This window comes from Macaca mulatta, chromosome 5, assembly GCF_049350105.2.
Source record: "Macaca mulatta isolate MMU2019108-1 chromosome 5, T2T-MMU8v2.0, whole genome shotgun sequence".
NCBI lineage: Eukaryota > Metazoa > Chordata > Mammalia > Primates > Cercopithecidae > Macaca > Macaca mulatta.
The window spans coordinates 108,289,412-108,311,785 of record NC_133410.1 but is presented as its reverse complement, the minus strand read 5'-3'; the positions used below and the strand labels follow the sequence as shown (position 1 = coordinate 108,311,785).

Sequence of the window (22,374 nt, the reverse complement as noted above, 5' to 3'; positions counted from 1 at the left end):
AGGGGCCCGCCACCACGCCCGGCTAATTTTTTTGTATTTTTAGTAAAGATGGGGTTTCACACTGTTAGCCAGGATGATCTCATCTCCTGACCTCGTGATTCACCCGCCTCGGCCTCCCAAAATGTGGGATTACAGGTGTGAGCCACCGTGCCTGGCCTAAATGCGGTTTTTATACCTTAATTTTGGCTATTCAAGATACTTGTCAAATTCTTCCACCTTCACGTCAGGAACATGAGAAACAAACACACTGAATATGCCAGTGATACATTAAAAAGTGTACAGTAATACAGTCTTGAGATGTGAAATGCTACAACTTCTACAGATCATACTAAAAGTAAACGCTGCTTAAGGTACACTGTGACAGAAGATACAATATAAAAAACATGCACCCAAGAATCAGCATTATGTGCTTTTAATTAAGGACTTTACCATCTGAATGGTCTTTACTATGACAAGTTAAAAAAAAAAAAAAAAAAAAAAACTACCTGAGTCATTTAACTCGCTTGAAAATTTCCTAATGCCTGCATTAAAAAATTAAGCTTCTATGATTAAGCAAACCCCAGATCCAGATGTTCCAGTGGTGAATTCTATCAAACATTTAAAAAAGAAATAATACCAATTCTATATAATCTCTTCCAGAAAATAGAAGTGGGAAATATATCCCATTTTATTTCATGAGTCCAGAATTGCTTCAATACCAAAACCAAATATATTAAAAGCAAATTATAGATCAATATATCCATATGAATATTAATCAGACATCAGTAGACACTACACTTAAAAAAAAAAAAAAACCTAACTACATCATCTTCATGACAAGAAATGTTTGCTATGTGTTATCTCACTATCGTTTCTTAGACTGAAGTGCTAACTTTAAAAATGCACTGGTTCCTTCCTAGCGCAACATTGTGTTTCCCCAATGCTTTTCTCGATACTCTTCTTGTCTCTGGAGATCACCCTTCTCCACACCATTCCCTCCTCTAGGACTGTCACTCAACGTTTACTGTAGTCAACTTATTAGGATATGAAAGATACGGAGCTAGCCACCTGAGGATGATCTCTATCCACCATAGCCAAAGGGATTAAATACAGCAGGCTTATCCACCGAAAAAAGTTATCCCAAAAGATCCAAGAGAGCAACAGCTACAAGATGGCACCATATTAAACACTAGAGATATAAGTAAAATGTAAATAGCCTAAATCCAGTGTTGTAATAATTACCTTCTTTTTATATAGGGAACACCTGCTGTTTATTCCCTTGTAGTGTCAATCAAAAGGAAATAGCCCTTCCCTTAAATATCCAGTATTGAAGAAATAGGCACACATCAATGAGTTAGCAAATCTGAGAGGCCCATTATAGGCTTTTTTACTAACATACTGTTTAACCTCAACCCTTTATTACTTACCAATGCTTTAACTTCCTGGATACAAAATGCTAACAACTGGCTCAAAGAGTTCTGCAAAATACCTAACACACTAGAAATACAGGATGTATGTAATGCATGAATGAATAAAGTTAAGTGAGATTACTTAAATCCATCTCTAAACTTTGATAGAGGTAACAAATCAACAAGTCCTATCTTTTATGTGTTGATAAACTTACAGAGTCATATCATTTTTCCTCATCTCTAACCACATTTCTCCCACAACAACCTAGCATGTCCATTAAATGTAGATGTTGCTTTATACAACCACAGAAAATTTATCTTTTTCACATCTGTATTTCCCTGTTCCTTCAAATGGTGGTTTGGCTGACCTCAATTAGATTTGTTTTGGTAAAAACAAACTACATTCAAACTCCATTAAATCAGCTAACTCCTAAAAAAAAAAAAAAAAAAAAACACACAAGTAGATGAATATAAGACACCAAGATTACATATGTAGAGACAGAAACCTTATACCAAGAACCACGTAAATAAATAGCCACGTTATTTCCCACTTCAAATTAAATCAAGCTTTGATCCATCAGGATGGCAATGCTATACAGAACAGAAAGCCCTTGTCAACTTTCAGGCAACTGTGACAGGTTTTCTTAGACCAGCCACACTAATGACGTGAATTTACAGGATAAATTAGCTGGAGCAAAAAACGCTATGTGAATTTCAGCTACATCACTGTGGCTGACAGCAATAGCTAAGAAGCTGCTAATAGTTTTACTTTGTGGTATTACACACAAAACTTCAAAAAAGAAAATTAAACATTAGACTGCAGGTAGTAACATTAAAACACCAAAAAACAAAGTAACATAGTTTTGAGTAGAAAAAGCAATACAAATTGAAACTAGAAGAAACCAAAAGGGATCTGGTTAAATGAAGCCAAATCACTCACATAAGCCCTGACTACTATATGCAAACACTTCCAGCAACACAAGAAGGTGTCAAAAGATTAGAGTATCATCAGGTGGGGCTCAAGTAAGATCCATCTATACTAACAACTATCTCATATTTTCATGTTAAATATGTAAAACAAGATTAAGATATTATTCAGACATATTTTATTTGCATTACATATCACAAAGAATTTAAAATATGTCATAATTCTAGTATTCAGGATTATACTTTCAGAACTTTCAAATATACACCTTCAGAACTGGAAGAATTCTTATTTTCTGGCACAAATGCCACTTCTAAGACAAATGGTATAAAAATTTGTGATTGTACTTACTTGCTTTCTTATGTAGTAACTTGTGAGTAGCCCAACTTCCTTTAAAACATTCCTAAAAGAACAAAAAAGGAAATTAGTGTCAGGCCTTCCTTAATGAGAAACATTTTAAGGAATATTGTATATAAGCAAGAGTTACTATAAACTATTTGCAAAAATCAAGACCTGTAACTTTGCAAAATAAATATTTGGAAAAAATTAAGAAATGACACCTGTTCAATATTCACTTCAAAAAGCAACCTAAACTTTACTTCAAATAAGCAAGGAACATTAGGCTAAATGTTATATAGTAGTCATAGTTATATTTCAATTTTATGTCAACAAATTATTCTGAAGTATTTCAAAAGAATCATTAGACAACCAATTACACACTGAAAAAAACTGGAAGAAAATTTTTGCAGATTCTTTTATTTACAGTAGTTAGGTTGCAAATCAGTCATACACACACACTAAAATCACCCATGTGAGTAGTTACTATGTGACACAGCCCTGAGGCCATAAGCTGAGGCCATAAGCAGAGTGCCTGGCTCTGCTAGGGTTTCAGTAAATGCTTGACTGAATGATCAGAATTAATAACTAGAAAAGACATCATTTAGGAAAAAATGTTCATGTAACATATTTCAAACACTAGTAAGAAGTGACAAACTAGGAAAATGAATTCAAGTAATTAATTGAATTCAAGTAAGGAACTCAAGTAATAAAGGAAAAGAATAATTCAACCAGACATAGACTTTATGTTTTGAGTGATGGCTTCTCCTTCAAAGAGTTCAAAGTTATGCAAATAAATTATTAAAAATGCTAAGAAAATTCACAAAGTCCTACAAATGTTTTATCTTTGTAGACATAAAACTAGTAAGACATGGACAAGAAGAAAGCCAAGAAAAAAAAAACACAGAAAAAAAAAATCCCCAGGACTATGTAGTTAATCAAATCATATTACACTAAAGCTGCCTTCTGTAAAGGCTTGCCCAAGGGACTCTGAAAGATCAGTTTCCCCATCCTTGACTAGAATCTTCACTACTTTCTCTTTATTCTTTCTGTAGCCTCCACAGCCGGCAACAGTTAAGTGAAGAAAATCCAGGTCATCCCTATCTCTACAGCCTACAACCTAAACAGATTCCAAATGTATAAAAAGGTATCTACAACATTAGAGATTTTTCAGTTTTGAAGCTAAAACCGAGCTCAGTCTTTTGGGGAGATTGGGTTAGTCTGGTAAGCAGAACAATGGCACCTCAAAAATGTCCATGTCATATTCCTCAGAATCCAAGGAATGTGTAAATATGTTAGGTTATATGACAAAAGGTGGGGGGTTGACCTCTTGTCCCTTCTCTGAGTTTTCATTAACTGAATTCATACTGCAGCAAGAAAGACTAAAGTCTGTCAACATACCTGGAAGGACTCTTCACAAACCATGTGTGTTCTGCAGGCCTAAAAGACTGTCCCAGGCCACTTGTCCTTCAAGCCCATTGAGTTCCCCCCTAAAAATCATTTACAATCCCCATAAAAACATCCACATTTCCCCATCTCCTTTTCCCCAAGAACTAGGGTATAAGCATCTGTACCCCAGTGGGTTATTAGACATTCTGTGATTCTCCCCCATGCACACTAATAAATTTGTATACCATTTCTCCTATTAATTTGCTTTTTGTAAGTTGATTTTTTGGTGAAACTTCAGAGGGCAAAGGGGAAATTTTCCCTTAGGTCTTCAAAGCCATCATTAACTAATATTTTGAAATTCAGCATATACATTGAAAAGTAGCTATTCAAATAGCCATGTATTCTCCTCAGAGGATTTCAGAGTGCTTTATACTTGGTTCATGAAACATCCATCAAATTCTAGCTTTTTAACAAGAGGGCTGATAGAATTATTCTCATTAAATAAGGACTTGTCTCACAAAACAGATTCATTAGCTAAGGGCTTATATTTTAAAATATATGAGCAAAAAGTAACCAAAATATTCATAATAAACCCCTCTCACCTCCGTAAGGACACCGATTTTTCTCTTCCTTACTGGGGCCATGAGGCAACCAAGTCATGGTCTTCAACATCATTAATGTTGTCAAAACATTCCCACATCTCCTAAGAACTCTCTAAACCTAAATAATATTCCTTCCCTAAATCACAACTTCACTCTTTTTCTTCCTCTTATTCACCAGTAGAAGAGGAATACTCAAAATCCTGAAAGACTATCCATTCTCCGAAGAGTTAATTTCTGACTCCTTAACTGGGCAATCTTTCCCTCCTCATCTCTAACAAATGAACCAAAGACCTAACTAACCTAGATTTAGAGTTCCCCAGGCAAACACCACACTTCTCAATCTCTTCCCTTTGTACAACCTGACCTACCTAATCCTAACACTCACCAAACACTCACCGTTATAACTGTGTCCTCAGAAGCTTTACCCATTCCATTAGGTCTGTTTCAAATACTACTTTCTCTAAATAATGTCCACACTTCACTCCACCCACAAGCTTAACATGTCACATGTACTTATTCAATACTCGCTGACAAGCACTTTGTCTTACTCTTTATTCTCCACTTATTTAATAACACCAAGGCATTATTATAACCAGTAGGTAGAACTTCAGTTTTCAACCCAGGACAACATGCTTTTTCTTTAGCACCAACAGGAATTTACTAAATTTAGGAGCTTATGAACCCAAAATATCTGAGACAGGCCTCAGTCACTTTAGAAAGTTTATTTTGCCAAAATTAAGGATGCACCAGTGACAGCCTCATGAGGTACTGATGACATGTGCCCAAGGTGGTCAGGGTACAGTTTGCTTTTACACATCAATCAATACATGTAAGACTTACACTGGTTCCATCTGGAAGGGTGGGACAACTCAAAGTGGGGAAGAAGCCTTCCAGGTGACAGGTAGATTTAAACATATTCTGACTGGCAATTGGTTGAAAGTGTTATTATCTGTAGAAAGGAATGTCTGGGTTAAGACAAGGGGTTATAGAGACCAAGGTTTTTACCATGCAGATGAAGTCTCCAGGTAACATAACAGGCTTCAGAGAAAATAGATTGTAAATATTTCTTATCAGACTCAAGGTCTGTGTTGATGCTAATGCTGGAAGGGCACGTCCAACTTCCACTTCCAGTCATGGCCTGAACCAGTCTTTCAGGTCAGAGTGCCCTGGCCAAGAAGGGAGAGTCCATTCAGATAGTTGCTGGGGGCCAGGGTAGGAGGGCAGTTCAAATTTTATTTTTTTTGGTTTATAAGCTAAAATGGGATAGTGTGGTTCTCAGCTCTGGCTCCTCATTAAAATCCTATGGAATGCTTCTCTTTACAAATAAATAGCCATGTTATTCCCCACTTCAAATTCAATCAGAATCTCTGGGAATTTGCTACGTAGATAATTCTTATTTATGTCCAGTACTGTGAATCACTGAAGAGGAAAAAAGTCAGAGTTAAGAGAAGGTGCTCGCATTTCACTTCTAGAACAAGTCATTTCCTACTGAAACCGCCACTACAAAATTATAACTCAAACAGTGAAAGAGATCTGACCTAACCAATTCTGTCTTGCTTCTAACCTCCAATCTGTCCTTGTTCATTCCTGGGCACAGGCCAAACTAACTTTGGGAGAAACTTATAGTTTAAAACAAGGGTCCCCAAACCCCAGGCCACAGACTACTACTGGTTGGTGGCCTGTTAGGAAGCAGGCTGCACAGCACAAGGTGAGCAGCAGATGGGCTGGCATTACCACATTACCGGGTAGAGCCTGAGCTCCACCTCCTGTCAGATCAGCAGTGGCATTAGATTCTTATAAAAGCGCACAAACTCTATTGTGAACTGCAAATGCAAGGATCCAGGTTGTACGTTCCTTATGAGAATCTAACTAATGCTTGAAGATCTGAGGTGGAACAGTTTCATCCTGAAAACATATCCCCACCACCCCCAAGTCCATGGAAAAACTGACTTCCACAAAACTTTTCCCTGGTGCCAAACAGGTTGGGAACAACTTAAAGACAATAACAGCCCTTTCCCAAACCAAATCCTTCTTCCTGGAAACCAGACTGCCTTTGTAGGACTAACAAATTAGCCAAAAGATTAGAAATTATGTTTCAGGAGTCATGCAGCTGGAGGCTACAAGATTCTGACCCTCCCCAAATCACCCCTGGGGATAACAACACTATTGCAAAACCTAAGATCAGTGCTTGAAATATTTTGCAGACCCTTCACTTGATGGATCAGCTGCCATCATCCAGATGAGTAAACTGGCTTATGTGGTCTTGTGGCCCCTACACAGGAACTGACTCGGCACAAGAGTGAGAGGTGACAACGTGCTAGCAGCCCCTGCTCTCAGCGCCTCCTCAGCCTCAGCGTCCACTCTGGCCAAGCTTGAGGAGCCCTTCAGCCCGCGGCTGCACTGCGGGAGCCCCTCTCTGGGCTGGCAGAGGCCAGAGCCGGCTCCCTCTGCTTGTGGGCAGGTGTGGAGGGTGAGGCGCCGGTGAGAAATGGGGCTGCACACAGGGCTCACAGGCCAGCACAAGTTCCAGGTAGGCGCAGGCTCGGGGGCCCTGCACTCGGAGCAGCCAGCTGGTGCTGCCGGCCCCAGACAGTGAGGAGCTTAGCACCCAGGCCAGCAGCTGCGGAGGGTACGCCGGGTCCCCCAGCACTGCCAGCCCACCCGCACCACGCTTGAATTCTCACTGGGCCTCAGCCACCTCCCCAGGGGACAGGGCTTGGGACCTGCAGCCCGCCATGCCTGAGCCCCCACGCAGTGGGCTCCCACACAGCCCAAGCCTCCCTGACGAATGCTACCCCCTGCTCCGCAGTGCGGGATCCCATCAACCGCCCATGGGCTGATGAGTGCAAACACGTGGCGTGGGACTGGCGGGCAGCTCTGCCCATGGCCCTGGTGCAGGATCCACTAGGCCAAGCCAGCTGGGCTCCTGAGTCAGGTGGGGACTTGGAAAACTTTTATGTCTAGCCTAAAGCATTGTATATGCACCAATCAGCACTCTGTGTCGAGCTCAGGGTTCGGGGATGCACCAATCAGCACTCTGTATCTAGCTAATCTGGTGGGGACTTGGAGAACCTTTATGTCTAAAGGATTGTAAATGCACCAATCAGCACCCTGCGTCTAGCTCAAGGTTTATAAACGCACCAAAATCAGTACTCTGTGTTTAGCTAATCTAGTGGGGACTTGGAAAACTTTTGTGTCTAGCCAACGGACTGTAAATGCACCAATCAGCACTCTGTGTCTAGCTCAGGGATTGTCAGCACCCTGTCAAAACAGACCAATCAGCTCTCTGAAAAATGGACCAATCAGCAGGATGTGGGTGGGGCCCAATAATGGAATAAAAGCAGGCTGCCTGAGCCAGCTAGCAGCAACCCACTTGGGCCCCCTTCCACACGGTGGAAGCTTTGTTCTTTCACTCTTCCCAATAAATCTTGCTGCTACTCACTCTTTGGGTCCGCTTCGCCTTTATGAGCTGTAACACTCACTGTGAAGGTTTGCAACTTCACTCCTGAAGCCAATGAGACCACGAACCCACCAGGAGGGACAAACAACTCTAGACATACTGCCTTTAAGAGCTGTAACTCTCACCGCAAAGGTCTGCAACTTCACTCCTGAAGTCAGCGAGACCACGAACCCACCAGAATAAAGAAACTCCAGACATGTCCAAACATCAGAAGGAAGAAACTCCAAACACACCATCTTTAAGAACTGTAACACTCGTCGTGAGGGTCCATAGCTTCATTCTTGAAGTCAGCGAGACCAAGAACCCACCAATTCCAGACACAAGAAGATAGCTTTGACTCTCTCTGATTTCATCTCTGACCCAACCAATCAGTACTCCCGACTCACTGCCCACCCCCCCAACCAAATTATCTGTAAAAACGCTGATCCCCATGTAGCAGGAAGAGCCGCAGACAAAACCCCTCAGACACCAAGTTAAAGAAGGAAGGGGTTTATTTGGACGGGAGCATTGACAAGACTCCTGTCTCAAGAGCCAAGCTCTCTGAGTGAGCAATTCCTGTCCCTTTTAAGGGCTCACAACTCTAAGTGGGTCCACGTGAGAGTGTCGTGATCGATTGAGCAAGCAGGGGATAGGTGACTGGGGGCTGCATGCAACGGTAATCAGAATGGAACAGAACAGGACAGGGATTTTTACAGTGCTTTTCCATACAATGTCTGGAATCTATAGATAACATAACTGGTTAGGTCAGGGGTTGATCTTTAACTACGAGGCCCAGGACACAGCGCCAGGCTGTCTGCTTGTGGATTTCATTTCTGCCTTTAAGCTTTTACTACTACTTTCTTTGGAGGCAGAAATTGGGCATAGGACAATATAAGGGGTGGTCTCCTTCCTTACCCAAATGCTTGAGGAGACTGATTTGAGTAATAAAACTACCATCTCCCACACACTGGCTCTGCATGAGTAAGTAACTCTTTCTCTACTGCAATTGCCTTGTCTTGATAAATCAGCTCTGTCTAGGCAGCAAGCAAGGTGAACCCACCGTATGGTTACACTACTTTAGCATCTATCAAATTAACCTGTGCAACTAACTCCCACCTTATTTTAGGCCCCACTGACTTGCCAAACTACAACAGCTTCACAATGTATCTCCCCATCTTGAACCTCTCTCAAATTCTTTCCTATTCCAAACCATCCTAAAGTAGTGGCTAGAATTAACATTAAATGGTTTTCATAATGTGACCACCCATAATGTGTCCTATTACCTTAAAATCCTGTATTATCTCTTTTCCACCATCTCAAATCTAACATCAATTCATGTTGATGAGAGAGTGAGGAAATAAGCACACCATACAATGTTAGCAAGAAAGCTGAGTAGTCACCTGGTAACTACAAGGATTTGCATGTATCAAGATACAACATATATATAAATACTTTCAAATACTTAATATGTAAACACATATACAAAGACAAAAAAATACTTTGACCCAGTAGCTCAATTCCAAATAGTTTAACCAAAGGAAATAATCTGACAAATGAGCAAAACATATGCAACTTAATGCTCACTATAGCATTACTTATAATTGTGAAAAATTAAAGAGAATTCAGATATACATCAATATAAAATAGGTTAAATTATGATTTAATCGTGCAAATGAATCTATGCAGTCATTAGAAGTAATGAAATTAGGTCGTGCTGCTCTTGTCAGTCAACATGGAGGCAGAAGAATCGGAGAAGGCCGCAACAGAACAAAGGCACTGGAAGGGACAGACCAGACACTAGATGCAGAGGAGGAACAGGAGGAATCCAAAGAAAAGGCCTGTGGCAACAAGAAGCAGGTAGTGCCAGGTATTGTGTACCTGGGCCATATCCCACCACACTTCCAGCCCTGCACATCAGCAACCTTCTTAGCACCTGTGGTGAGGTCAGACGCGTTTTCTTTCAGGCTGAGGACCGGTTCATGAGATGTAAGAAGAAGGCAGCAGCAGCCATGGGAGGGAAAAAAAGCAGTCCTACAGCAAGGACTACAACGAGGGATGGGTGGAGTTCCGTGACAAGCACAGAGCCAAGAGCGTGGCGGCCAGTCTACACAACACGCCTATGGGTGCCTGCAGGTGTAGCCCCTTCCATTATGACCTATGGAATCTGGAGTACTTGCATCATTTCACCTGGTCCCACCACAGCGAGCGCCAGGTACACAGGCAGACAGCGCCTGAGAGCGGAGGTCCCTCAGGCCAAGTGAGAGACCATCTTCTATCTTCAAAGTGTGGAATGGGGACAACGCTTTTTTGCTGCTGATGGGGACCTTGTTCACCCAGATGGCTCCTGGACGTCTGCCCAGCAGCCTACTGAGCAGGAACTGACGGCCCGGAAAGCAGCACAGCCAGGGGGCGTGAATGGGCTTACCTGGCAACTGCCCAGGACAAGACCCGCTCCAACAAAGCGCTCCTGGCCAGGATATTTGGGGCCCCGCCACCTTCAGAGAGCGTGGAAGGACCTTCCCTAGTCAGGGACTCCTGAGGGCGAGGGTGGCCCCTTCCATCTCCTGGCCCCACTCTGCTTCCTGTCTACCTCATAATAGAATGATCATGACTACCCAGGTAGACATTTTATTGTGTTTCTCAGACCAGTGTCTCTGCACTGGTGAGGGCCCAGTCTCACTGCTTTGGCGAGGGCCCAAAAGTGGAAGTTTTGTGGGCTTCCACTATTCCCCCATCTGAACTCCTGTACATGCCTGGCTAATTCATACTGTCACAATAGCATGATTATGACTATTGCATATGCTTGTTTTGTTTGACTCTTGGCTGCCTGCTGCTATAGGGTCCTCTTAAAATCCCACTTCCTGCCCCCAGGAAGGGCCTTGTAAGGTAAGGAGAAATTCTACAAAGTTTCTTAAATCCATAAAGGATTTATCATTCCCCAGTTAAATGTTTGTACGTGTATATTCCAAGGCTGCCCCAACTTGTTCCGGAAGGTTGACACAAGGCTAAATGAGTCCCAGATCAGGATACATGCCATTCCTTATTTGGGAACTCCTCTGACTTCTCATCACTAACTTCCTCTTTTCTTTGTCCTCTTTCCCTTCTTCCTATTTAGGAAAGTTTTAAATTATTAGCCAATCGAGTTAAGTTTCGAGTGTGAGGTCCCATCCCAGCCGATGGGAATGGGGCACAGCCATCGGGGATTGCATCAGGATGTAAAGGTTATAAATGTCCCTGTCTCCTTTGTCCGGTGTGCTCTCATGGCTGGATTGCTGGGGAGTGCACCCTTTCTGCAGAAAGTAAACTAGCCTTGCTGAGAGATCCTTTGTCTCGGAGTTGATTTCTTTACATCGAACTCCTGTGCCCATAAATTTCGTGGCCTGTAGAGGGACACTGTTGCCCCTCCGGTCCTTGGTCCTCTCTTGTGGGGAGGCGCCCAACCATCCTGTTACGGCAGCCCCAGGGAGATAGCCAGGGCTTACCTGCTGCGAGGAATACATTTGGATTCTCAGCAATGCAGGGGACAAGGAGAAACTTTTAAAATTGCGGGACCAGGAGACCTTGTGCGTGAGCCAAGGTAGGAAAAACTGTTAGAAGGCGGCAAACTACTTCTTTAGTGGTCCTTCCTTGAGGGAATATGTGGGATGTATGTGAGTGAATGATTGCGGTTGAGAGAAAGTGACTGTAAGACGAGAGTGGATTATCTTCAGGACAGGGAACAGAGGGGAGAAAGTTATCTCCAGGGAACTGAGAATACAGGCAATAAAGAAACTAAGACTAAAAAGGGGAAGGCTAATCCCAGGGGAAAAGGAGGAAATACATTTGAGCAGACAAGATACCTCTGAGCTGGAGGATCTGGGGGATTGAGTCTACTGGGAAAAAGTCTCACCCAATATGCGGAATACTTCTAGTAGGCCTGGAACTGAAAACCAGGTCAGAGATGAAGGAGGCAAGAAAGACTGAATTCCTCCTCATAGTCCTTTAGGACTTATGCTTACACATTGGAAAGAAAATGAAAGGACTAAACGTAAGAAAAAGCAACTAATGATCAAGTATTGTTGCTTTCTGTGGACCCAAGAACCAATTTTAAATCCTGCTGTTTTCTGGCCAAAGTATGGCTCAAATGAAGACTGGGTCTGCCAGCTTCTAAAACTCTATGTTAATAGCAAGAGTCCTATGTCTTCAGAAGAGACAGACTATGCCATGTGCTGGCAGCAGGGGCCAGTTTCTCTTTATCCCCTAAGGGATCTGAAGAAAGGGATGGAGGAGGGTAAAAAGAGAATATCCAGTGGGATCCCCTAAACCATCTTCCTCCATTTCTAGTCCCACCTCCTCCTCCTCAGGCTCCGTAGGCAGAAGCCTCTGATCTCTCCTTAAAAAGAGGGCTTGAGAGAGAGAGAACAATGTAGAAGGAATATTCAAAAATTTCCCTTTCCCTGTGTTTCCAAAGAGCCAGCTTTTCAGCTCTTCCCTCTAAAGGAGGTGCCACAGGGTAGGGGCGCAATTGGATTCTTGAACGCCCCTTTAACCCCCTCTGAAGTCCGAGGTCTAAAGAAAGGGCTTAAGCCTTTGCTAGATGACCCAGAGAGAGTAGTAGAGCAAACTGACCAGTTTTTAGGTCCCAAACTATATACTTGGACTGAATTAATGTCAATCCTGGGTATCCTCTTTTCCTTTTTTTTTTCCTTTGAGACGGAGTCTCGCTCTGTGGCCCAGGCTGGAGTGCAGTGGCACAATCTCGGCTCACTGCAAGCTCCGCCTCTCAGGTTCACGTCATTCTCCTGCCTCAGCCTCCCAAGTAGCAGGGACTACAGGCGCCCGCCACCACACTCAGCTAATTTTTTGTATTTTTAGTAGAGACAGGGTTTCACCGTGTTAGCCAGGATGGTCTCGATCTCCTGACCTTGTGATCCGCCTGCCTCGGCCTCCCAAAGTGCTGGGATTACAGGCATGAGCCACTGCACCCAGCTGGTATACTCTTTTCAAAGGAAGAGTGAAACATGATCCGTAGAGCTGCTATGGGGACCTGGGAACGTGATAACCCTGCCGGTCAAAATATTCCAGCAGCGAATGTTACATTTCCTGCTCTGGACGCACAATGGAATAATAATAATGCTGTTCACCAGGAGAATATGAGGGATCTACAAGAATTAATTATAAAAGGTATCAAGGAGTCTGCACCCAGACCCCAAAACCTCACTAAGGTCTTTGATGAACAAGAGAAAGATGAGGAACCTACGCACTTTTTAGACGGACTAAGGGAGCAGATGAGAAGGTACACTGATATAGATCCTGACAGTCCACTAGGACAAGGTATGTTAAAATTACATTTTGTTACCAATAGTTGCCCAGATATTGCAAGGAAGCTATAAAAGACAGAGAGGTGGAAAACTCGGTCAACTGAAGAACTTTTAGAAGCAGCACAGAAAGCATACATGAGAAGGGATGAAGACAGATAAAAATAAAAGGCAAAAATTTTTTGGCAGAGTTCACCAGGACCAAATATACCTGGGATGAGATTTTGACCAGCGCCCACGGGGGCCATCGCACAGACAGTCAGGGGGCAAGGTCGAAATGGAACATGGGAAGACCATAGCATGTGTCATAAAAGTTAGAGATGTAGAACAGATGAAGAGAAATCAAAACAAAGGAGCTCCAGAAGAGAACGAGAAGGAGGACAGGATAGGTATCATAAATGTGGAAAACTGGGCCATTTTAAGAGAGAATGCCCTGAGCTAAAGGCCACAGACGAAATTCCATGCCAACCTTTGGAGAGGAAGAACAGGGGAGTCAGGGGCTCTTTCTTTTCCACCTTGATTCCCACCAAGAGCCCTTGATAAATTTAGAGGTGGGACCAAACCATGAACTAATAACATTCCTCATTGGTTCTGGAGCAACTTGTTCTCCCTTATGCTTTTATCCAAGTGGCCTAAGCTGTTCTCCAGAAGAGCTACTAGCATCTGGGGTGAAAGGAGAGAGGTTTAAGGCCAAAATCCTAGAAGATACAGAAGTCAGATACAAAAATCGGGCAGCTAATATTCAATTTCTATTATTTCCTGAAGTAGGCACTAATTTGTTAGGAAGAGACTTAATGCTAAAGTTAGGTCTTGGACTGCAAGTAGGGCCAAAGGGGTTCCTTCCCTCTCTCCACCTGCTAACTACCATTGAGGAGAGGAAAATCCATCTGGACTTATAGTCAAGAGAAGGAAACCAAGGGAGATTACAGATTCCCCCGACATAAATACATTTAAAGGTTCCAAGGGGCAGTAGCCCAGAGGAAGCAATACCTGATTTCCTTGGAAGGCCAGGTAGGACTAAAACCTGTGACTGAAGGCCTTATTAAAGATGAACTTTTAGAGCCTTGCATGTCTCCGTATAATACCCTTATCCTACCTGTCAGGAAGCCAGATGAATCCTATCGATTAGTATAAGATCTCAGAGTTATAAATGAAATAGTTCAAACCACTCACCCTGCTATGCCAAATCCATATACTAACCTTAGTAAAATTCCGTAAAGTCATCAATGGTTTACTGTAATAGACTTAAAGGATGCTTTCTGGGCATGTCCTTTGGCTGAGGACAGCCGAGATCTATTCACATTCAAATGGGAGGACCCCCATACAGGACAGAAGCAGCAGTACCAGTGGATAGTACTGCCCCAGGATTTGCGGATTCACCAAATATTTTTACTCATGCTCTAGACGGCATTATTAGCGAGACAGACACTCCACCACATTTACATTGAATCCTATATATGGATGACATATTTGTATCTGGAGAAGATATAGAAAAAGAAAGTCAATACTCTGTGTATTTCCTGAATCACTTATACTCCAAGGGACTGCAGGTCTCCAAAGAAAAGCTCCAATATGTAGAACCAGAAGTTAGATATTTAGGTCATCTAATTAGCACGGGCAAAAGGAGAATATGACCTGAACAGGTCAAGGGAAATGTCTCCTTGCCCCTGCCTCAACAGGAACTTACAAAATTTCTGGGATTGATTAGATACTGTAGATTATGGATTGATTCTTATGCATTAAGAAGTAAATTGCTATATGAGAAATTAACTAAAAATGGGCCAGACCCGCTTATAAGGACTTCTGATGAAGTAGACCAAACGAATGAAAAGCATGATTGGTATCCGCCCCTGTCTTAGCCCTGCCTTCTTTAGAAAAACCCTTTCATCTTCTTGTTAACATAGACAGTGGAGTGGCCCTTGGAGTACTCACTCAAGAACGTGGAGGCCACCAGCAACCAGTTGCCTTTCTGTCCAAAGTCTTAGATCCAGTTGCCAGTGGGTGTCCCCAGTGCATCCAGTCTGTGGCAGCCACTGCCATATTAGTGGAAGAAAGCAGAAAGATTACCTTTGGGGGATACTTAACAGTAAGTACACCCCTTGAGGTCAAAGTCATCCTAAATCAAAAAGCGGAAAGCTAGCTGACTGATTCTAGGATTTTAAAGTATGAGGCTATCCTATTAGAAAGAGATGATCTAACTATAACCACTGACAGTTCACTCAACCCTGCCGGATTCTTAGCAGGGAATCCATTGCTGCAGACAGAGCATTTGTGTCCAGATTTAATTAATTATCATACCAAGGTTCGACCAGACCTATCTGAAACCCCTTATAAAACAAGACGACATTTGTTCCTAGATGGGTCCTCTCAGATGTTTGATGGAAACAGGCACAGTGGATATGCTGTGGTGGATGGAGAAACTCTTGAGGAAATTGAATCAGGGCAATTATCTGATACCTATTCCGCCCAAGGCTGTGAACTATTTGCTCTCAGTCAGGCCCTTAAATATCTAGAAAATGAGATAGGAACCACTTACACAGACGCTAAGTACGCTTTTGGGGTAGCGCATACATTTGGAAAAATTGGGACAGAAAGAGGCCTGATGAACAGCCAAGGTCGAGAGCTTGCTCATGAGTCATTAGTGACTTGTGTTTTAAATAATCTCCAGCTACCAGGAGAAACAGCAATTGTACATGTCCCTGGACACCAGCATGACTTTTCATTTGAAAATAGAGGTAATAATCCTGCAGACCAGGTAGCCAAAAGAGCAGCAAGGGCTGTGAAACAAATATTTCATCTAACCCCCTGCCTCCTCTCCCCCAAATTAGCTACTTTCTCTTCCGCCTAAAAGGAAAAACTGAGTGAAATGTGGGTTAAAGAAAATACAGAAGGGAAATGGATTCTCTCAGATCAGAAAGAGATGCTCTCCAAACTCCTTATGAGAGAAGTTCTGTCCCACTTACACCAAGGAACGCACTGGGGCCCTCAGTCTACGGATGTACTGGGATCTACACCTTGGCCAGACAGGTCACTGACAGCTGCATTATCTGTAAGAAAACTAATAAGCAGGCCCTAAAGAAACTACCTCTAGGAGGAAGAACACCTAGGCTGAGACCATTCCAAAGTGTTCAAGTTGATTATACCGAAATACTGCCAGTAGGCTGACTAAAATACCTATTAGTGATAGTAGACCATCTCACTCATTGGGTAGAGGCCACTCTTTTCTCAAAGGCCACTGCCAGTAATGTAGTGAAGGCTTTAAATGAACATATTATACCATAGTTTGGATTAATAGAAAATGTTGACTCAGATAATAGGACCCACTTTACAGATTATTACAAAACTGGCCCAGATGCTGGACACACAATGGGAATGCCATATTCGTTAGCACCCCTCCTCCTCCGGGAGAGTAGAAAGAATAAATCAGACTCTTAAAAGTCATCTAACTAAATTTTAGAGACTCACCCACCATGGACCAAATGCCTCCCTATTGCTTTATTCAGAATCGGGACAGCTCCCCGAAGAGATATACGTTCATCCCCCTGTGAAATGTTACATGGATTGCCTTGTTTGCATTCCTCAGCTGATGTGCCTACCTTTGAAACCAAAGATCAGTTCCTTAGAAAATACGTATTTGGACTCTCCTCTACTTTTTTTTCCCTTAAAACCAAAGGTCTTTTAGCACAAGCACCACCCTTGGAATTCCCAGTACACTTGCATTAGCCTGGAGACCACGTCTTCATAAAGGGATGGAAGGAAGGAAGGCTCGAGCCAATCTGGGAAGGACCCTACCTCGTGTTATTGACCACCAAAACCGCAGTTCGCGCTGCCGAGAAGGGGCAGACCCATCACACTTGAGTCAAGAAAGTGTCAACACTCTCAGAATTCTGGGCTGTCGTCCCCGGGCCAAGTCCCACCAAGTTAAAATTAAGAAGAACCTAATATACCTTTGTTTCTATTTTTCTTTCTTTCCTCTCACTATCTCTCATTTTATTATTAACATAACTAGATTGGAATCGCCTCAAGTGATACCCTTTGACACCTGTCTAGTGACACTATGCGGGGACCTACATAACCAAAAACAACTAGCCTCCTCAGAAAAATATTTATGTCCTGGTCCCCCAATTAATCTAACAGTCTCTCACTCCCATAGATGCGATCAATTACGGCCATGACACCGCTTCTTCATTCCCACCGAATGGCAGCCTTGCAGCAGTTGGAATGATGTTCTACAGACCACTCAATACAGAGGCTGGACCCCTACAGGAGGGGTTTGTACTGAGCTTAGGCCTAATCTTTATTTTACCAAAGGAAGCACTTCCCCTGATTGCAAGCTTTGTCAGTGTAACCTTTTTCTTATTTCTATTGCTGATTCAACTAATATTGATAATCAGCCAGCTATCAGCCATCTCTATGGTATTGGGGCAAATGTCAACAGGAAGGATCCTATAGGCATGTTTGAAATACGCCTTCTCCCTCCTCCTCCTTTCCCTTATCCAACCCCAGTAGTCTTGGCTTTAAATCAAACTTTTATTATCCTGATTAGTCCCTTACTAAATGATAAGACAAAAGCATCAGTAGTACAAGTAAATGACTTAAAGCAGACTTTAGCTATTGAGACAGGGTATCAAAATGCAAATGCCTGGTTAGAATGGATTAAATATTCTGTCCGCACTCTAAACAAAATTGACTGTTAAACTTGTGCACACGGTAGGCCAGAGGCCCAGACTGTCCCCTTTCCACTTAAGTCGTCTTCACATGCGACGGATTTGGAGTGTGTGGTAGCTCTCTTTCAAGATTCTACAGCCTGGAATGATGAATCTTGCCAAGCTCTCTCTCTGCTATATCCTGCAGAGAGATACAACACCCTGCAGGTCAGCCCCTGAGGGCCATTCAGCCTCCATCTTCCAGGGTAAAGTTTGCCTCATGCCTCTCACGGCAGGAGAACTCAATATTCCTTGGAAATTTCACAGGAATGCAAGGAGGTAAGGCACTTCTAAGAGCTAACCCATCAGGCCTCCATCAGCCATCCTCAAGTGGAACATATGGTGGCATTGTGGGAGGGCACTTACTGGATACTCCACCGTATAACTGGAGTGGTACTTGCACTCCAGTCCAATCGCCTATCCCTTTTACCCTGGCATTTCACCAACAAAAAAAGGAAACGCCCCACCACCAACATGCTAGAAGAGCTCCTCAGGGATCCTTTGATCCTCTTATCTACCTAGAAGCAACAGGTGTTCCAAGGGGGGTTCCTGATGAATTTAAGGTCAGAGATCAGATAACTACTAGATTCGAGTCAACATTATTTTGGTGGGTCAGGATAAACAAAAATGTAGACTGGATAAGCTATATTTAGTATAATCAACAATGATAAGTTAACTACACCAAAGACGTGGTTAGGGGAACTACAGATCAATTAAGATCTACCAGCCAAATGACACAGGAAAACAGAAAACCCAGTGCTGCACGTTCATTCTGAATAACACGGCCCCAGACAGAAGTATAACAAGAGCCCTAGAGGGACTTGCTGCTTTATCAAACGAGCTAGCTAAGAACTCTGGCATAAATAACCCGTCTCTAGCTGGTTAGCAAACTGGTTTGGAAATTGGAAAGATACCCCAACCTCAATCCTCACTTCCTCAATTAACTGTGTTAGGTATACTTCTACTTGGGGGACCTTGTGTTATACCCTGTATTCAAGGGCTTATACAAAGGCTCATCAGTACAACCCTTAATCTATCCTCTGCCTCTCCCCAACCCTATTTGGAAAGGTTGCTTTTATTAGGGGATCAAGCCAAACAACAAAGTAGAGACTTGCTAGACAAGTTTGAAGAATTGCAAAACAAAAAGAGGAGGGAATTGTAAGGAATGGAGAAGTTCTCCAAAGTTTCTTAAATCCATAAAGGATTTATCATTCTCCAGTTAAATGTTTGTATGTGTATATTCCAAGGCTGCCCCAACTTGTTCCGGAAGGTTGACACAAGGCTAAATGAGTCCCAGATCAGGATACATGCCATTCCTTATTTGGGAACTCCTCTGACTTCTCATCACTAACTTCCTCTTTTCTTTGTCCTCTTTCCCTTCTTCCTATTTAGGAAAGTTTTAAATTATTAGCCAACCGAGTTAAGTTTAGAGTGTGAGGTCCCATCCCAGCCGATGGGAATGGGGCACAGCCATCGGGGATTGCATCAGGATGTAAAGGTTATAAATGTTCCCGTCTCCTTTGTCCAGTATGCTCTCATGGCTGGACTGCTGGCGAGTGCACCCTTTCTGCAGAAAGTAAACTAGCCTTGCTGAGATCCTTTGTCAGCATTGATTTCTTTACAAGATCAAACTCCCGTGCCCAACAGCCTTTATTTCCAACTAGGGGAATAATGCCTAGTCCAGGTAATCTTTTTCTGTTTAGCAGTCACAGGTGAGGGTCGTATTAGCATCTTTTTTATGTAGAAAAAATTGACAGTTAATGGGGTGGACTCAGTTGGGAAGAAATAATTTCTTCCAAATGTATTTATAGAAAATAAAAATATTTTTATAAAAGAAAGAAGTAATGAAATTAATCTTACACATGCAAAGAAGTCTACAATGTCTTAGGTTTAAAAAAAAAATAGGTAAGTTAGAAAAGTGAAAAATCCACAAATATGTGGAAATGAAACATACTCTCAATCCAATGGGTCAAAGAAAAAGTCGCAAGGGAACTTCTACACAAATAAAAACAAAAACATATCCCATAAGTTTTGCATACCAAACCTTATGGAATGCATAGTAAGAACCTTGGTCTTCACAATCCCTTATGTTAATCCAGACACTCCTTTCTATTAATTCCAGGCCCCTAGATAATAACTTGCCTCTTTCAACCAACTGCTAATCAGAAAATCATTCTGAACCCACCTATGACCTGGAAGCCCCCACTTCAAGTTGTCCCACCTTTGCGGACCAAACTCGTGCACACCTTGCATGTACTGATTAATGTCTGCCTGTAACTTCTGTCCCCCTAAAATGTATAAAATCAAGCTGTAACCCAACCACCTTGGGTACACGTTTTCAAGAACTCTTGGGGCTGTGTCACAGGCCTTGGTCACTCTTACTTGGTTCAGAATAAACTTCTTTAAATCCTTAAAAAAAAAAAAAAAAAAACTTACGGGATACAGCCAAAGATGTCGCCAAACGAAAGTCTACAGCTGTAAACACATACACTAAAAAAGAAACACCTCAGCCAGGTGTGGTGACTCATGCCTGTAATCCCAGCACTTGGGAGGCCAAGGCAGGGCGGATCACCTGAGGTCAGGAGTTCGAGACTAGCCTGGCCAACATGGTGAAACCCTGTCTCTACGAAAAATACAAAAATTAGTCGGGCGTGGGGGCAGACGCCTGTAAGCCCAGCTACTCAAGAGGCTGAGGCAGAAGAATTGCTTGAATCCAGGAGGCAAAGGTTGCAGTAAGCCAAGATCGTGCCACTGCACTCCAGCCTGGGTGACAGAGCAAGACTCTGTCTTTAAAAAAAAAAAAAAAAAAAAAAAAAAATTCACATTAACAACCCAACTTTTACCTCAAGAACTAGAAAAAGAAAAAAAGATAAAACCTAAGGCTAACAGAATAATAAATATTAGAAACTAATAGGCAATAAGGAAGACTGAGGTGGAAGGATTGCCTGAGGCCAGGAATGCAAGACCTGCCTGGACAACATAACAAGACCCCATCTGTACCCAAAAAAACAAAAACAATGAAAAGAAAAAAAGTGGCCAGCCCTTAGCTAGATTACCGAAGAAAAAAAGAGATAAGACTCAATAACTAAAAAGGAGGAGAGAAAACTTGCAAGCTCATTCTTTTTTTTTTTTTTTTTTTTTTTTTTTTTTGAGATGGAGTTTCACTCTTGTTGCCCAGACTAGAGTGCAACGGAGCGATCTCTGCTCAACGCAACCTCCGCCTCCTGGGTTCAAGCAGTTCTGCCTCAGCCTCCCGAGTAGCTGGGATTACAGGCATGTGCCACCACGCCTGGCTAATTTTGTATTTTTAGTAGAGACAGAGTTTCTCCATGTTGGTCAGGCTGGTCTCGAACTCCCAACCTCAGGTGATCCACCTGTCTCAGCCTCCCAAAGTGCTGGGATTACAGGCGTCAGCTACCACACCTAGCCCAAGTTCATTCTTTGAAACCAGCATTACCCTTATACCAAAGCCAGATACAGATTAAAGACCAGTATCCCTTATAAATATTGATGCAAAATCTTGAACAACAGTAACAAATGAATTCAACAGCACACTGAAAGGACTATACCCCATGACCAAGTGGAATTTATTCCGGGAATGCAAGAATGTTCGAAAACAAAAATCAATTTAATACATCACATTAACAGAATGAGGGATAAAAATCACATAATCATCTCAATTGATTCAGAAAAACCATCTGACAAGATCTGATACTCCTTCAAAATAAAGACACTCAACAAACTAGGAATACACAAAACTACCTCAACATAACAAAGCTCATATACAAGATGCCCATAACTAACATCAAACTCAATGGTGAAAGACTGAAAGCTTTTCATCTAAGTCCAGGAACAAGATAAAGATGCCAGCTCTCATCACTTCTACTCAACATTGTATTGGAAGTCCTAGCCAGAGGAATTAGCCAAGAAAAAGAAATAAAAGGCATCCGAATTAAAAAGGGAGTAGTAAAATTATCTCTGTTCACAGATGACATGATCTTATACATGTAGAAAACCTTAAAGATTTCCTTAAAAAAAAAAAACTGTTAGAGCTAATAAAGTTGCAGGATAATCAACACACAAAAATCAGTTGCAATTCTATACACTAACAATGAATAATTTTAAGATAAATTAAGGAACAATTCCATTTACAATAGCATTAAAAATAAAATACCTAGAAATAAACCTAAACTAAGGAGGTTAAAAGACTTGTACACTGCAAACTACAGTACATCGCCAAAAGAAAGTAAAGACAACACAAATAGACATCCCATGTTCATGGATCTGAAAAC

The 22,374-nt window shown here is 42.2% G+C and overlaps 1 protein-coding gene and 1 pseudogene across 1 annotated transcript in view; one reads left to right on the top strand and one right to left on the bottom strand.

Moving 5' to 3' along the window:
- The window catches only part of METAP1 (methionyl aminopeptidase 1), a gene marked incomplete at its 3' end in the record, with an annotated part of 68,082 nt that overhangs the window by 30,968 nt on the left and 14,740 nt on the right, over window positions 1–22,374 (bottom strand). The window contains 1 exon segment of the mRNA NM_001261513.1: window positions 2,665–2,716. Coding sequence (NP_001248442.1) covers window positions 2,665–2,716 — 52 coding nt within the window.
- Window positions 9,681–10,732, top strand: LOC144340812 (activator of basal transcription 1 pseudogene; annotated as a pseudogene).